Genomic DNA, 18,466 nt, shown 5'->3' with positions numbered 1-18,466 from the left:
TAAGAAGAACTGCAGAAAATACACATCTAATGTAATTATGTATGGTGTACTGTGATGGCCTGAGACGGCCACACAATGTTGTAGTTACCTGGAGGAGTGTAAAAGCTGAAATCTGTGCATGCATTTTTTTCAGTCTAGATTATCATGGTTCCCTTTAAATTCCCATTGGCGGTACCAACGGGAGCCCACAGTAGGGGGTTGGAGAGTTGGGTTTTGGCATAATTGTTTATTATATTTTAGTTAACATTTTTCATTTAGTTTTTCTTTATAAAATTGTTTGTATAATTTGATGGGCTGAGTATATTATGGAGGTTATGGATTTATTGGCATGTAGGTGTAAATGTTACGGTAGTGTGTGTGTTGCTGGACTGATCACCCAGTATATACTGTATGTTCCCCCAGTGTGTTATTTGGGAGGTCAGGTATGTTCAGTGTAAGTGGGGTTATGTTATGCTTTAATTTTGGTTTCATTCTGTTTGGTTGACCTCATTTTATTGGGCTCAGGATTTTCCTTTGTAGGATATTCTTTTGTATTTTGATGATTTTTGGATTTTCAAGTAAATCCAAGTAAAGTTTGGGTAGGTAACCAGTTCTGTGCCCCTATGTCTGCTTGCTGGTCCCTCACATGTACTTTATTCCGGTTAATTTCCTAGACTAACAGAAACAAACATTCCAGAATTGACAAAGACTTATACTGGAAAGCTAAACCGAACACTGTTACTGGGCATCATTAACAGTCTAAAAGCTGCAGAGAGTGTTTAATCTTTTCAGGATATTTTATCTTTTACCATCACCGAAAAAACGTATATTGTTTTTTTGGACTATTAATGCAGTTTGAACATTTTATAGGTGTTTGGGCCCCAGAGAAATGTAATTCATTTTCTGGATTACATCACGCAGATGTCATATTAATGACATAATTACGGATGACAGCCTAATTTCTCCCTTGACTTTCCACAAAGGTCTTTCTGGCCAGTGGTTGGAAAAAGATGAATAGCCATGTTTGATCCTGTTTAAAGGACAGACAGGCTGAAGAGCACTCTCTGGTGACGGAGAAACACACTGAACACAGCCAGTTTGCAATTACTAATCAGGTGTAGTCTATTCCCATAAGCCTGACCAAGATAAGTGCCTGGAGCTTGGATGGATGGATGGATGGATGGATGGATGGATGGATGGATGGATGGATGGATGGATGGATGGATGGAATATATGTAGGTATGCAAACCATTTAGTTATATTACATCTTAGCTGTAAATGAGTGATTAAATTCAGTAGCAGTTGTTTTTCCTTTCCACTATGCACTGTTTACAAGCATGTAAGGCAGCATAAATAGTATGTGTTTATTAAATGGTATTTTACAGTGTGTTTTACCTATAAAGATCTCCGGGGTGACTTACGTGGTACGATATTTTAATATAATGTTACCTGTTTTGACACGGTCAGCAGGACTGGTCTGCACAGATAAGACATGAAGACGGCAGACGGCAAACACGATCTGCGGAGCGTGACTTTGCGGCGGCCGTGTGCGGAATAAAGCATTCAGTAGCACTCAGCTTTCCGTCACACACTCCAGGTACCACAGTGGCAAATTGAAATAGTGAAGATTGAAGAACAAGCTAATGTAAATATCCATTCTGTGCTTTTTCAAACACCCACCACTGCCGGCGGTTTCTCTGATGCTCCTGCCGTTCCGCGATTCCATGTGTCCTTCCCATCTGGTGGAAACAATGGGCCTGTTAAAAACTGGTCTGGTTTGATTCCTGTGCTGTGGTCAGTGTGGTCAGCTCGCACCTCTAGAGACCTGGGTTCGATTCCCTGAAAGCACGTTAAGGTGAATTGGAGTTGCCAGATTGTCTATAGGTGCGAATGGTGTGTATGTTTGTTTGAGTTACTCTCTGCCTTGAGCCTGCTGTTTCCGGGATAAGCTCTGCAATCCTGCATTTCCATGCTGTTTTTTTTAATGTAAGCCTGTTCTTTCTTTTCCATAATGTTAGTATGCCTTGGGGGTGGGGGGGTTGGGCAGCCAGTTGACCCTGGACCACCAAAGGTTTTTTTCTCCCTATTTGCAAGTTTTTGGTTCTTCTCCTCCATTGTCATCTGGCTCTCTTTCTTTCTTTCTTTCTTTCTTTCTTTCTTTCTTGTTTGTCTACCATACTCCCTGCTTCTGAATTATTCTGTGTAAATGATGTAGGAATGTATCACAACACACCCATGTAAAGCGCCTTGGGACGACTATTGTGAAAGGCGCTATATAAAAATAAATTGAATTGAATTGAATTGAATTGAATTGGACAAGTGAGTATGGAAAATGAATGAACGATTTCTCAAACTGACCTAACATTACCCATAAGGAGGCGGGACTAAGGATTAGGCAGATTGGCATCGGGTGATCAAATAAAATCGAAACACACCGAATTTACTCCCAGATATATTACACAGATTTAAAGCCCCTACAGCTTTTTATTATTGGGATTACACTTAACATTTAACTGTACTTTCTGAGTCAGTTCAACCAAGGAGAACGACCAAGTTACCAACATCTCAGTTAATGTTACTGCACTCAGATCAATTGCACTGCACTGCTAGGACGCCATTTTCCTGTACACTGCAGTAAGCTTTTCATTGAGGGATTCAGGTGATGAATGTTCAGATGTGTTACACAAAGGGAGTCAATGTCACATAATAACATAGCATTGCATTCTGTTGGATACAAACTTGAAATTGTCCCAAGTCTATTTTCTTCTGTTATTATGAACTTCCAAAGTTTAATTAGAGAGCAACTGTAAGCCACGAGATAAATTGCTCCCAAGGATGTTACTTTGGTTTCATTTGATTGAACGTAATTGATGCTGTTTGATCCGTAAATCAGCACTTTGGAAAATAAAGATTAGCCACCATGATAGGCCACTGACTGCTTCACAAATAAATACGCAGATATACGCAAAGTAGGGACTGTTTTATGGCGCAGCGGTCTGATTAACAGGGGAGTCATTTTTTTCTGGGTGTGACCTTGGGGTGTGAATCTTTTAGACATCATTATACATGACGTTGTTAAGCTTTGGGAGGCTGGAGGTCGACCCAGAGTCTCTGCCTTGGTGATGAGTGTAGGGGGCTTGTCATCAGGACCAGCTGGTGACAGCTGCACACTGAGTGATCTAGGACAGGTATTTGCTCTTGGCCAGGAGTGGGGTGGGGGGTGGGGGGTGGATTATTATTCAGTGCGCTTCCTGTTTGTAGAACACCCATCTCCATAAAAGTCGACGACGTCCCTGTTCTACAGAGGGCACATCAATAAATTCAAGTTGGTACATATTCCTGCATATCTGACAGCTACTTCAAGGCGTCCTAAAAGCAAGTCAAAGAATTACTTGAAACAGAAACTGCTGAACTTGCAGCTTCTTGGCATAAAAATTTAATTGAGGGGAACATGAACACATTTTGTCTGAGGAATGATAGTGAAACATGTCATGCAAGTTGTTAGTGCCTCTAATATCAAGTCCCTGATATCAAGGTTACTTTAATCTGTTTAGACATCTAACATCACACTGAGATGAAAATCCTTGTCAGCATGTCTAATTTAGTCAGAACAAAATACATCACACTGCTGTGACAGGTGCAGCAGCTGTGCACAGCGCTGCTTCATTCAAAATATTGGTTCCAAGGTTATTCTTACTAATTAAAAATAAAATCAATTCAAAAAGAGGTTTCTTAATCGAAGCAGAAACTAAACGAAGTCTTCAGAAATAAAGAATGCTAAAATAGTTATTTCTTTAATAGCAGACAAAAATACAATATCTTAGGAATGGGTGGAACCACATGACTAGGAACTCAAGACGTCAGACCTTCCGCTCATAGGATTTATTGAAAGTTTTACATCTAAGACATCAAACATCAGCTTGTGCCCTCAGCAAAGCGGCAGCTTTCCGCACGTTTAGCTCCCCCACACGAACTCCCTATTTCCCACCAGCTCATTGCTCCTCATTTGCATATTAAAGCCTGCCCCTTGCCCTGTCTCCCAGCACAGTAAGGCATTCACAACAGTCCACACAGCGGACTCCTTGTGACAATACCATTCATGACATTAGATTTAATTTTTACGTTTTTCTCTTCCAGAGGGCAGCGTTCGGGAAAATTCTGTATCTTGTAAAGTTGTGTGCAGTTACAAACTTTCCGCATCATTCATTTTCTTGCCTATGTGCAACTTGTCAAATAATTGTTCATTGTTGACATCCATGTCTGTGCATACGGCCACTTACACACTACCAACAATACCCATTGTATATATAATTCCATTTGCATCTCAAACATTACTTTTGAATACAATTTATATTCTGTTTAGCCTTTTTAGACTACTACCCCCTCCTTTTTTCTTCAGTAATTACTTTATCCTTTATTTTTCTATACTCTTTTTGTACAGTTGCAGGATCAAACCAAATTTTAATGTCATTTCAAGTCATACCAGTATAGCCAGTCTAACTGTGCACATAACATAAAATCTTGAATCTGGAAAGGGGGCGCTGTTTATTTTTTAGAGCAGAATCCTGGAAATATATCTGTTAAGGTATAGAAGCGACACTTTCTTTAACAGTGTGTGACCTACCATGAAGTAAGCTAATACTAAAATGAATAGAAGAGATATCAAATCTGTACTCACAAAAGAAAACTAAAATAACCTTTTTGGGAACATTAGAGGCACTGAACTTTGATGAGGTATAGTTGTTGACCCCCCCCCCCCCCACCTTGTTCTGGACAAAGAAAATGAGGATATAGGAGGGTGAATGAACAAATGTTACCGGTTGGAGTGGAATGTCATCGACAACAAGCCAAGGCTATAACTGCTTTTGGACAATTCATGTGTTCAGAAAAGACTGGCTCCACTGGGAAGGTTTTGTTCTGTAAGGAATGTCTAAAATGTTTCATCTCAGATTTACACTGGTAACATAGATCAGAATTATTATGTTGGTTTTCTGAGTGCTGCAAAGCAAGTGCTTAATCTTGTATTGTGATTTAGCTCAGAGTGGTCACACAGTACACCCTGTTAAAAGAGATATACAAAAGCCTCAGTGGGAGAATAACACAATAAATCATTGTCTATACTCATCAATATAATGTAAATATGCTGCCTTATAGCCTAAACCATGTTTTTGCTCCCTCCCTCGTGGACTGTCTGCCAGGCATGGGTGGGAATTACAATAAATCAAACCCAGGTAATACATTCCCCCCCCCCGATAATAATGTTTCCCCCGTAATGAGTGGAGACCTCAGCACCCCAAATGTTCCAACCAAAGTTACGCCCTTACTGCCAGGGAACTCGGGGGGAGCAAAAACATGGACCGACTGTAGGTCCCCGAGGACTGGATTGGGAAACACTGATCTAGACTAATTGTCCAGGCATGAAAATGTCCAGTTATTCCTGTTGGACATATTTCATTCACTTGTTACATACTTATTTCGGGAAGTCGTTTAGCTTATCGCTGGTATTATTCTGGATACTTTTGGAATGCTGTTCCCGGGATTTAAACCAGAATTCTTAATTACTACATCATCTGCTGGCCCCGGAAAGAGAAACGTGCATTTTGAAGTTCAATCATTATTTTTAAGACTGCTACTAGGTAAAATTTAAACAAGATGTACTCATGCAACGGATACATGCGGTGTTTGATTGAATGCAAGTCTGGAAAATGGAATTTTTCAATCTCCTTCCTGAGGAATTTATTTGACTTGTCCTTTGGCTTTAACTTAAGGTCATGTCAGAATAACTCCTTCATAATTGAGAGAAACACCAGCTTTGGTAAGTAACCTTGGTTTTGGATTGGCTTTGGGAAATAATGGAAACTAATTTATGGGTATTAATCTCTACTACCTTACTGAGAAATATAGTGTGTACTGTACATATATGTCAAAGTTTGGGTGTTCCTCAAAAATCTCTTTATCAAAATTTGTCGTTTGGGAAGCTGTTAATTCCAGCAGGGCCTTTCCAGATGTTCCTCGCTTTACGATGGTTCAACTTTTGACTTTACGACGATGTACATTCATTACTAAACTTTGAATTTTAATCTGTTCCAAATCTAGCAATATGCCGTACGATATTTCCTACTAATGCGGAGTGATGGCAGAATCCACACAGCCACGTTTCAATTTCTATATCAATCACGAGCGTAAACATTTCATATAGTGTCTAACAATGCATAGTACAGTGTTTCTTATCCGTGTTTAATCAAATAAACTTGTATGCATTTAATAATTTTTAAGCTTTTGTTATTTAGTTATTTACAGTAGTCATTTGCCTATTTATGTATCATATCATAGTCATATTTGACTTAACAATATTTTCCACTTATGGTAGGTTCGTGGCAATGTACCACAATTGTACATGGACATTGTAAAGTTACTTAAAAATGACCTTAGTTTTTTCCCTAGCTAATTGTCTAGCGTAATATACACAAATGACATGCACAAATGCTTGCATTACTTGTGATAGACACACCAGGAAGAAGTAAACAGCACGAAAAAGCAATGAGCTCATTATGTGATGAAGTGATGAGCGGTGGTTTGATCATTAGACTAAACATAAATGGTGTGAGCTGGCAGGACACACAGCGGCGGCTCAGTGCTGGGCTTGGGTGGTCTATTGCGTTTCCATGGCAATTGATCGCCACCCCAATACCTACCGGTGCCCCGTTCAGTGAGAATGGAAACCCTCTGGTTTGAGTTCAGTTGTTTCTAAATATGGCAAGATCTGAGTTGCGGGTCATACTTGGAACATTTTTGAGGTGCAGTATCTAGCTCTGCTTATTTTATTAGCCATAAAATAAGTTTAACAATACACCCGTAATTTTATTTGTTTTTAAGGAATGGTCAAATGAGAGTGGGAACAGGCTTTATTGGGGATTCATAAGCCCCGCACAGTTATGAACTCAAGAGATAAACATGGTGGGTTGTGTGGGTTTTTTATTTTTCAGGGAGTCTGGGAGACAGACAAAAACAAGCATAGAAAATCGCAAACACACACACACACACACACACACAAACACATACACACACAAACAAAGTTGTCTCCTCAGACACTTGTTTTGGTCAAACAGAATCAAGACTCAAGTCTGAGCTTGGGGGAACAAACAAGAACAGCATGCATTGTTATGAACAGTGCTTGCTGGGAATGGGGAGAAAACTTACCAGAGTCGAACAAGGGGAGTCACCTGACCTGCTATCCCTGATTGGACGGTCGCCCCACCTTTCCCTGTCTAACTGCGAATTATGTAACTGTTTGTTTATCTGACTTGGCCACAAGTACATTTTTAGAGCCAGTGAAGAGCGGTTTTCTTGTACCTTGAGCTTCTTTTTTTAGGATGGGCAATGGAAAGTGGTATTTATGTTTGCCAGTGCTCAAGAAGCAAGCATAAGAGCATCTGGAATCACATCTGCGAGCATTTTAATGGAACGACCTGTCTCGCAGCCTGCTGGGAACTGAAAATGGTGGGGAAGCTGCCTTTTAGAAAGATGGCAGCAGTTTCTCAGAATTCTGCGGCGATAGTTTTTTCTTTTTCTTTATTTTTTCATCTTTGAAAGACATTTCAGAGGAAGTACTCAAGTGTCAACAGAAGTGCGATAAACCAGCCGTCTTGAGATGGCAGAACTGTACTGTACATAATTTCAATGACATCTTTTGACAAAAACATACTGGATTACATGTTATTTGTACTAAAGTGCATTTCCCAGTTTTATATGAATAATCAACAATAATTATAGGTAATATTGTTATGGATGAGGGTGATAATAATAGTAATTTGTTTTCTTGATTATTGTGGTTGGCCTTAATATTTATTACTGCACAAAGATAATTATCATCTATAAAAATCAGTAAATGTTGTCATTCACGCTTCTGGTCTGGGGTACAGTATTGGTCATTTAATGAAATTGTTTTTCAGAAAAGGAATTTAGAACACCTTTTAATTTGTACACAAGTTATCCGTAAAAGCACAGGAGACAAAGGGAGAAAACTTTGTGTGACCTAGAATTATTTATCACTAATAGAAACTATAGTTAATGGTATAGCATCTATGGTAAAATTCAAGCAATGCGAACACTTTTGTGTTTGAACTGCTATTTTGTGTCCTCATTTCTGTGGTAATAATCATTATTTCCTACCAGCGTTAAGGAGATATGTGAAACATAGTAATGCTACAGAGAGAAAAACATTAGACAAAGATAGACTTATTTTATTTCATTGTATTTATGAGAGTAGGAAATTACTTGATATGTTGACGTCTTGGACAGCAATTGCGGTGCAGCTTTTAGCTGAACTGAGATATTATTGGAAATTAAAATCAGATATGAGTATAGAAACTGTCTGAATTGGTCCACTCTGTGGATTTACCATAACCTCGGTGGTTTTGGTCTGACTTTAGTGGAGATTTACGGTTTAGTGACCTGAACGTCAGACATATCCCTAAACACATAAATTTGACACTGTGCGATTCTCTTGTGCTGATTTTGCTATTTCGTTCATTAGTATTTATCCCTTAATATTTAACCCTTAGTATTTATCCCTTAGTATTTAACCCTTAGTATTTATCCATTAGTATTTAACCCTTAGTATTTATACCTTAGTACTTATCTCTTAGTATTTAACCCTTAGTATTTATCCCTTAATATTTAACTCTTAGTATTTATACCTTAATATTTATCCCTTAGTAATTAACCTTTTCCTCTTTTTGGCATCCGTCTCATGCTTATATATGTCATTTATTAGGTTATTTTTGTTTGATGTATTTATTCCGTTATCTTGGCAGTTATGTAATTTTACACAGTGATACACCCAGGGCGTTTAGAGGGGGTGACTGCATGGGCCCGAGTCTTTCACTCCGGTGTGTGGAGATGACTGATATTCCAGGAGAAAAGACTTAGCTTGTGGCGTCTGTGAAATTGGCCCTGCTACATATAGCTGACACCTGCTATTATGGATTTTGGACTCTTTTTGAAATATTACTTTCATGTTCCTCCGTATTTGCATCTGTACGTGTGTGCATGTGTGTGTGTGTGTGCATGTGTGTGTGTGTGTGCATGTGTGTGTGTGTGTGTGCTAGTGTGTGTGCGTGCGTGTGTGTGCATGTGTGTGTGTGTGTGTGCGTGTGTGTGTGCATGTGTGTGTGTGTGTGTGCATGTGTGTGTGTGCATGTGTGTGTGTGTGTGCATGTGTGTGCATGTGTGTGTGTGCTAGTGTGTGTGCGTGCGTGCGTGCGTGTGTGTGTGTGTGTGTGCGTGTGTGTGTGTGTGTGTGTGCCCATACACGTATCCTGTCTTTTCACACTTGCCATGTTAAAGTTTCCATAGACGATTTTCCACATTAATTGCATTGCGTAACCCTAATCACGAAAAATGGGTTAAAGATGAAAGAATGGATGTTAATTGCAAGGTTACCTGTGCCTTCTTCCCACTGACATTGTACATATAAATTGCATGTATAAATAGACTGAAACAAAAATGTGCGTGAATTTTCACAGCTGTTAATGATAAAGACAAGAGACACTTTAGACCTTTGACACCTTTTATCAGTATTTGGGGAAAGATGTATCTGGAGGTGTATTGTACTACGATTCATCTCGCTTTCACATTGAAAGATGTGAAAGTTCTATTAATGTCATCAACAAGGATAATGTTAATGAGTTTGTGCTTCTTCTTTTTTTGATTAGCAGATGGACAGGGTGCTAACAGCGTTATTTTTACACTTTCTTCATATTTGAGTGAATGTGTGGATTTTCAGAAGAGCCCTTGGTTAATTACATAAAAAGACAGGTAGCATTTAAAACAATCTGCCCTATTTGTTCAGCATCTCCTGGTGCATTATTTATGCTTTACGCTTGGATGCATCAGGATCCTTCATAACAGATTCAACAAGCCAGTAAGTTTTTTTCCTAATTAAATGATTTATTTTTTAAGTAACACCACCCATGAGCATTTAAATTAAGGTTTAAAAAAAAAACAGCACTCACGAGAGTGAACAAAGTTACCTATTATCTAAGAATTAATCATTTTGATCCTTAGCAGATATCTGTTGAAATTAATTACATAGCTTACAGACTCCATTTACTAAGGCAGATTAGAGGGAATATCGTGAGGCTTCTGCACATATTTGCACAAGCATCTATTTTATCGCAAGCTAGTTATCTTTGTGGACCACTTGCCCCAATGCAGAAATCTAACCCCAGTTAATGAAGCTTGGTTGCTGCTATTTAACAGGAGCAGTCAATCTTTGAAAGGACAGGAAATCAGTGGGGTTATGCTTCGTAGTCTCATTCATTATTCTCGAATGGCTTTAATTCACTGTGTGCCTTCAGTTTGTTTTTTGTTTTCTTAACTCTGTGGGCACGTGTCTGAAACAAGGGTATTCAGAGCACACATGCGGAAACGGTGCTGAAGAAACTCACAGACTTTAATAGAGAGCTCAAAATGCTCCACAAGGTAAATACAAACAGACAACCCCAGGTCAGTCCCTTAAGTGGAAAGAGTCCTTCAATTAAGAATAATAATTATTTAAAAAATCAGTTTAATAAGTCCACAAGAGTCCAAGATCCAACAGAGAGAAACACTACGAGTAGCTAGCAGCGTTAATCTGCACAAAATGCTCACTGTGGCCTAACATTCCTTTGACTGACTATGATGACTCAGGGCATCCTGTGAAATCTAGACATCTTAGACACCTGCCTAATTAGTAGGTAATAATCAGCAGGTCTGCTTAGAGCTGGAAGCAGATGACTGCTGCTGGCTGCTTACTGGCTCCCTCTGGTGGTTCTGGTTATACCTTACAGAGGATGCAACAGTTTCCAGTTTCATGTTAGAGTAACAAACGCTTAAATTTTATTATTTTTTTTACGTTTTCCTGTAGAGCGCTCATATAGGTCACGTGGTGCACACATATTGCACCTCGAACCATAGTAATATTCCTCTCTTCAAGACAGGTATCAAAACCATATCTGTGTTTCTAGGTTCTACTGTTTAAGAAAAGCTGTCGGGAGATGCTGGTGTGTGCAGAACATCAGGAGAATAGCACCAGTCTTTAGTGCTTGGCACCTTTATGTTTGTTTATGTATATAGCAGATGTTTTGAGGATAAGAGATCAGGGTCAGAGTCCCTGGAGCAAGTTGGGATACGGATCATGTTCAAGGACCCAAACGTGGATCCGCTCTGCCAGCCACTGGTGTTATTTTATTATGCTGGTATTCCTTATTTCATCTGAGTGCCTTCCAATTATGTCTCTGATTAATGAATTTGGTCAATAGCAAAAAGTTTCAGGATCACTGGTTGTTCAGCTACTTATGCAGGTTTCCTCATGCAGTTCCTTGCTTACCATGTACATCCGAATGAACTTGGTTCAGGTCTGTTTATAAATTTGCATCCCATTCCAAGCTCGTTAATTTAAAAGGAAAAACATAAGCCTACTGGGATATCATTCTCATCCTCCAAAAAAATGAGGCTTGCCTCCAAAAATAAGGGTACCGCATAATCAGCTCACAATAGAGTCACAGTGGGGAACGTACACAGTTTGTGACCAGATGCAGTGCACACAGTTCTACCCCAGTGTGGGAAAGATAATCAGTGTGGAGCAGTGCCTGGGTCTCCTTGATAAGCCAGGCTGTCTTCCTCATGGGCTTCAGGATCTCACCTCGTCTCGTCTGCATGACACGGAGCCACACCTGGTAGTATTCCTGATAGTATTCCTGATAGTATATCTAGAAAAATGTTCTCATTTGTTGTGTAGACCCATTTTAGGGCACAGTGGTGACAAAGCTCATTCATCCCAAATTTCTACTATGACAATGACAGCATCTCCCCCACCTTGGATGCACGTTTCTGGAGGTCCGGGCTTGAATCTTGTCCCGCAGTTGTACCTGGTTCCGTGGTGTAAAATCAGTGTCACATATAAATGATGCAGCAATCGTAAAAGCCGCGCTGTGGAGAGTTGGCCTACTGGGAATATGGATGGTGTCTCTGTAGCTGTTTGGTGGGCAATCACTCTCGTCACGACTGAAATTTGTGGAAGCAATACATCCGTCTAGCACCCCATGTGGCAGCCTTGCAGGTGGAAACCAAATCACTGCAGATTTTCCTGAAAAGCAACCCTTGTTTAGGTAGCGGTAGAGAGCCCAACTCAATGTAGCGATCCTAGGAGTCCCGCTAACTGATCTCAGCCCGCCACTGATATGCTTAGGGTACCTGCCTCCTGGCCAAAATACTACTGTATATTGCCTGTTTCCATAGCTAATGGTTCAGCTTATTCCCAAGATGAGGGCCGATGAGAAATGATCCGGTACAGATTGGCGGAGATACGAAGAATGCAGGCCTGACATCGTAGTGACATCATCACCCGCCCATTAACCAAACTGTAAAAATCATTACAATCTCCACAGAACCATACGTTTCGCTCTTCACTAGATCATCCTTCAAGCATATTCGCGCATTCTTGGAAGATGCCAAATCGGTGAGTGGATATGAGCATCATCCAGTACCACATCCAAGTGGAAGATCCTTTCACTACTCAGACTCCATAGGCGAGTGTACAGCAAAAATATACACTGCCAGTCAAAAGATTTTGCACATTGAAATATTCTACATTTGTGTGTTACTCACTAAGTTATGCAAATTGTACTATTATTATTATTATTATTATTATTATTATTATTATTATTAATAGTAGTAGTGGTAGTATTTTGTTGCCTTTTTACCCTTAATTGGTGATGCACTTTACATGCATTCAGTTGCTAATTAGCTTAGAAGTTCAGAATGATTTATGTATCCTAGTTCAATATTTTATCTACTTACAAAGATACGCTTTAAGTACTTTAGTTCATTTTAAGCGCTTCAGGTTCACCTTGTGAACACCACGTGAAAAATGCTTCATTTACAGTAGTCAGAATTATATCCGAATTTGGGCCAGTTCAGTGGCTTTTGTGAATGTTCTCCTTAGCATGGAAAAATACTTACATGATTTTCTCTGTAGCATTTAAAGGGGATTGTGCCTCTTGTCAGTAGTACAGTGCAGAGAGCCAGGAATCCAGACTATTAGAATGAAGAAGGAGATGCCGCCCAAATTACCTGTCAGTCCTTGCCCTGCCCTTTCCGGCTTGTTGTTGGCCTTCCTCCCCTCATTTGCGTTGTTTGGCTTGACGATCCTCTCACCTAATTTAAAGCCTTTTTCATTTACAACAGGAAGCACAGATGTAACTCAATTTCTAATAGGATGGCCAAAGCCTGGGTCACGGCTTCTTCTGTTTGCCTCCTGGCTTTCTCGTGGAACGTGAACTCCGGAGACAGATTCATAATTTACCTTTTGCCCTGGTAGCAGTCTGGACAGCTGTAATTGAGGCTAGACAGCAACCTGATGAATCTGGCGGGGTCTGTCTGAGTAGGTCTGAGTGAGGCTTCTGGAAAGGAGACCCAGAAAGCAAAAAGCGCATCTCCCTCAGACTGATGCGGCACAGGCACTAACTCAACCAGACAGGAGGAAGAATTAAACTTGCTTTGTTTAATAGCTTTTTTAACAGGAGTCTTTAGCAAATCTACTAAGGCGTGCAAGAGCATGTGCAAGTGCAGGGCCACAGGAGCGCTGGCTATTGCTGAAAGCTGATTGGCCCAAATAGTGCCACTTCACCTGTCACTCACTGATTCAAAACATGTCATTGGCTAATGATAAGGTTGGCCCCTCTGTATGAATTATGGTCCCTGTTATGCACCTCACTTTGGCAAAAAATCCTAGAATCACCCCTGGATGCATGTGAAAGCCCGGACTTCCTATTGTCAGGTTTATTTAGCTATTTATCAGGTGGGTGTTAACAAGGCGGCGGGAATAGTGGAATAGGGGAAACAAACGAATCATAGCACACGGGTATGTGTTTGTCTTGCAGGCAGTTACTGGAATGCAGCGTCGTTCAACACTCCATCCTCCTACCTACACTTCTCCACCTTCCAAGGAGAGACCAGTGCTGACATCTCATTCTACTTCAAGACCTCTGCTCCATACGGTGTCTTCTTGGAGAACCTGGGCAACACCGACTTCATCCGCCTCGAGCTGAAGTGTAAGTAGTCAGAACGTTGCTGGTTCACATCCCAGAGTTGACAGAATGATTTCAGTCTTTGCTCTCTGAGCAAGACCCTTAACACCCAATTGCTCCTTGACCCTGCTGTCTCAACTGTATGTCACTTTGGATGAAAATGCCTGCTGAATAAATAAACTTCATTGAATTGAATCACTGGGTAATTACGCACCTCCTGTATGGGGGGGGGCATGCCACGTGTTAACAGTTCTCCCATTTGGGCACTTTGTCACAATTTTAGCATCCATTTGATGCGGTGATTACAAGTCCCTCCACTGGATTGTAGCATTGATTGTTCTGAATGCAGATTGTCAATGAAAACAAATATAGACTGAAAACAGACTCTATAATAACTTATAAATGTTTATTTACTCCAATCAGCTTTTGTTTTTTTGGAGGGAGGGAGGATTATAAGAGAGACAACATAAATGAACCTTTAAATTGCCAGATCATCTACTCTGCAGAATTCAAAGAGGCTGCTGTCAAAATATCTCGCTCTCACAGCTCCCCTCACCCTGAACACCGGAGTCGATTTCTCGCAGACTGTTTACAGCACAAAGGATAATCCCAAGAGAGAGAAAAATACTTTTGTTAAACCCTTTGTGGAAAACACAACCGTCTGTTCTTTTTAAATGGCACAGAGCCTGCGCGATCGTGTCGCTAGGTTTTAAAAGCCTGGCGTCAGAAGTACTCATGCAGGAAAACATGCAGGATGGTACTCGGGGTTCCCGTTTTCCGTTACCCAGCACAATTTGTTCTCAGTCTTCCAGAGCCACTGATAAGCGTCGCATGTAAGAGGGTCACCCAATATGGCACAAGGTGTGGGAAAGAGCACAGAGTATGTCCACACCATTCATCAGGCGTCTTCCCTTCCCTGTTAGAGGTCCTCCTTAGCCATTCCCACCGCAGATCTCCAGCAAACATTGAGGGCAGATCCACGTTTCCAGGATTTCAATTAGGGCATAATCCCACAGAAGAAAAACCTCATTATTTCTACAGCCTACTATGTGCCCCGTGACTGGTCTATAGAAAGAACGTGCTGGGGGGTACCTAGAATTTCTGGGCCCCCTGACAAAATGTTGCCTTGGGCCCCACCGCCCATTTTTACACATAGTTTTACATATTCAAGGGTCCTTGTTAAGTGCTGCCCCCCCCCCCCCCCCCGAATCTGCCAGGGTATCCACGCCCTTTTTACTCCCTCGAGCACGTGGGTCCTGTTTTGATAGCAATGATGAGTTGGGATACTGGAGCGGAAAAGCAGGTGGGCTATTCTCTCTGCCACCATCGACGGTGGCCCATTAGTCAAACACCGTTAGCACCAAGAACCGAAAATGGGAGATGGAGTTTCCCTGCATCACTCATCTGCTGACTGTACAGCTGGCTATGTGTGGGCTTAGGACCCTGCACGGGGGGGGGCGGTTTTCCATCCCCCCCAGCAAAATCCAGATTCAAATGCCGCTGTTGCGGTGCAGCCACCGCTCACCATGCCACCCCAGCTCACTGTGCTTCCCGGGGTTCCGTGTTTCCCGGCAACTGCCGTGACAGCTACCGACACCGAAGACTGATGTGCCGTATTTCCATACTCATAACTGATGGAAGCCTGCTCATCAAAATGCAAAAAAATTTGGTAAAAGTGAACACACAGAATTTCCCTCTTTTTTGGGAAGACTTTTATGCATTAGCAGGTCTTTTTTTTTTGTACGTTTGTGAGGACCGAAAGTTACTTTTTTACAGATTGTGATGTACGATCAAAAAAAAAAGACCCTTATTAATAGTTTTTAGTGTTTTTTTCTGTTAGCACTAGGAAGTATGTCACTAAAGTAGTTCAGCATGGGGTGATCAAAGGGGGTGTTTCTGACCGGATTCTCCCCCAGACGCCGAGCTACAGTGCCTTCTTGCCGCAGAGTGGCACATTGATGCCAAAATGTATTTTCCACGAGCGGCACAGAGCCATGGGGCAGAGGTCGGTGAAGTTGAGTAGCACGGGAGCCTCGAGTGCCGCTCGCATGCACAGTCTCAAGCCTTTTGTTAAAGTCACATATTTACTTCCTGTATAAATCCTTCCTGAAAAGATGAATAATCCCCTGCTGGCCTTAGGCGTCTATGAGATTAAGGATGAATTCAGGGCAGTGGCGAGCGTGCGGCTGCCGGCATACATTGTGAAATTGAGCCTCTCCATCTTTCTGGAGACGCCCCTCCCCCCTTTATCTTTGAACAATTTCCACAGGACCCCCTAATCTTTTCTGTTCGTTTCAGCTTCTTCTTCCCGGTGTTAGCACGTGAAATCAAATCCGGGGAGGTTAAGTTGGAGTTTATGGTGTGACGATGCTCAGAGATAAATTTCACCTGTTGCCAGTTTATCTGCCACAGCAAAAACGTTACCCATTAAACGTTTAATTATTAGCCACACTATTTATTTGGAGAATTATCAAAATACATTGACATTTGTAGTATTAGTATCATAAATCTTTTAATATCCCGGTGGAAATTGTTTGTGATTTCCAACTGCTCCGTACACAACCACAAAAATAACAAAAACTGACAACACACAGCACCACATACAGTACAGCAAATTCTGTATAAAAATGAAAAAGTTTAACGTAGAGATGGTAATAAATGGGTGGGTGAATACGACAATCGGTAAAGTATATATTGCACTGCGAAAGTAAATAAACAGATATTGATAAAAATAGGTAATATTGCACATGTGCTCTGCTTGATTCACCTGTTTAAATATTTGTGGTGTTTATGGTGTAATATACTTACACGTTTCTGGAATGTTCACAGGTCTGATTAAGAAATACTCTGAATTATGTGAGGTCTTTAGTCTACAGTTACATTTTATCCAGTCAGCTGATGCTCAAACATGCAGCAGCTTAAAGTGCATTTTCAAAGCGGACTTGTATTATGTATTTTAAATTACTTTTACTTTTCTGTTACATCACTTGGTTTTAGTGGCAAATTTGTACATATTGGTCTTAGCTGACAGAAAGATTACAGAAGTTGTACTATTTGTGAGGATTTAAAACAATGCCATTAATTAACGTCAAAGGGGTTTTTATTGTGCAATTAAGCTCTTTTATTGATTACTAGTCCTCCTGCATGGAAAATAAATACAAATTTCTTTTGTTCATTCACTTTGCCTTTTTTCTCAGCCCAGTCACTGAAATAGCTCTGGCGCCCTCTTTTGGTGACACGCAGCTGGACACCGCCGCTGAGGTGTTTTTGGCAGATGATGGAGTAACAGGAGGCAGGGCACCTGTCAAACTCTCTTTGCACCCCCCCCCCCACACACATGGGCGCTCTGATTCTTTCACTGCCGTTCACCAGGGAGGTGTCTTTTAAGGCGAGATCAAGGTGGTGTTAAATATTTATGCCACGTTCTCAGACACGTGTGAGCTTAATTTTTTTTTTAATTATTTATTAAATCGTGTTTAAAGTGGCTTTTTTTAGACTTGGATGCTTTCCAATACTACTTTAATCTGACTTTCCTGTCCACACATTCTCTTCTCACGGGAACATTGTACATCAGTCAACTGCATACAAAATTCACAGAAGGACTGGAAGAGGAGTCTTTTTAAGCAAGGAAAGCCTAGTCAATTAGCTTAGTTGCTCACGCGTCAATTTAAAGAAAAGAGATTCAGCTGACTTGACCAACTTGGTTGAACGATCTGACTCGTTGGCCACCTTTAGTTTGTCCTCGTCCACCTGTCATACCTTTCGTCAGGTTTGGGAGGGTGTCCCTACACATGCCCCCTGCTGTATATGCAGTGAAGATATCTCCATCTTCCTTTGGGGCCCCAAAGGGGGTAACACCCACCCTCACCATCCAAAGACTCACTTCCATGGGCGTTTGTGTGCAGTTGGTTCCCGGATGTCAGGAGGCCCTTTGACGTTACATAACCTAAGCAGCTTGTGTTTAGGTGAGACAATCGAGCTGTTTTGTTTTCACCTACACATAAGAAAAACAAGGCAACATGCGACTAATTCATCTTGGTTCACGACGCAGAAAAACAAACACCTCTGTTTTTTATGAATAACTGATGTGTATTGTAATTGTGCTCTGATTTATGGAGAGCTATTGTTCCCTCGTTTAGCATAACCGATGATATTCCCGGCCGGTCGTGCATGCAGTTATTTACTGCAAAAGTGATACCGGGGTGCAGGTTATTCAGTAGCAGATAAGTAACCAGTTTCTTCAGCGTGCACTAGGTCCCCTTAATGGGAGGCCACTGATTATTTCCGTTACGTGCCTCCCATTTGCGTTTTGCATTTGTTGCTTTGACTCGGTTGACTGAAGCACGCATCTGCTGGCACAGGTAGTAAAATCACCTCATTCCGATTTGCAGGTGGGTCCGCTCAGACGCATTTAC

General features: G+C 41.1%; 1 protein-coding gene across 1 annotated transcript in view; it reads left to right on the top strand.

Annotated features, from left to right (window-relative positions):
- Positions 1-18,466, top strand: part of cntnap2a (contactin associated protein 2a) — a 322,047-nt gene that overhangs the window by 267,396 nt on the left and 36,185 nt on the right. Inside the window, exon 16 of the mRNA XM_048977149.1 lies at positions 13,905-14,075. Within this exon, the coding sequence (XP_048833106.1) occupies positions 13,905-14,075 (171 nt within the window). The remainder of the gene's footprint in view (positions 1-13,904; positions 14,076-18,466) is intronic.

Source organism: Brienomyrus brachyistius, chromosome 15 (assembly GCF_023856365.1).
Source record: "Brienomyrus brachyistius isolate T26 chromosome 15, BBRACH_0.4, whole genome shotgun sequence".
Taxonomy (NCBI): Eukaryota; Metazoa; Chordata; class Actinopteri; order Osteoglossiformes; family Mormyridae; genus Brienomyrus; species Brienomyrus brachyistius.
This window is presented reverse-complemented; position numbering and strand designations above follow the sequence as displayed.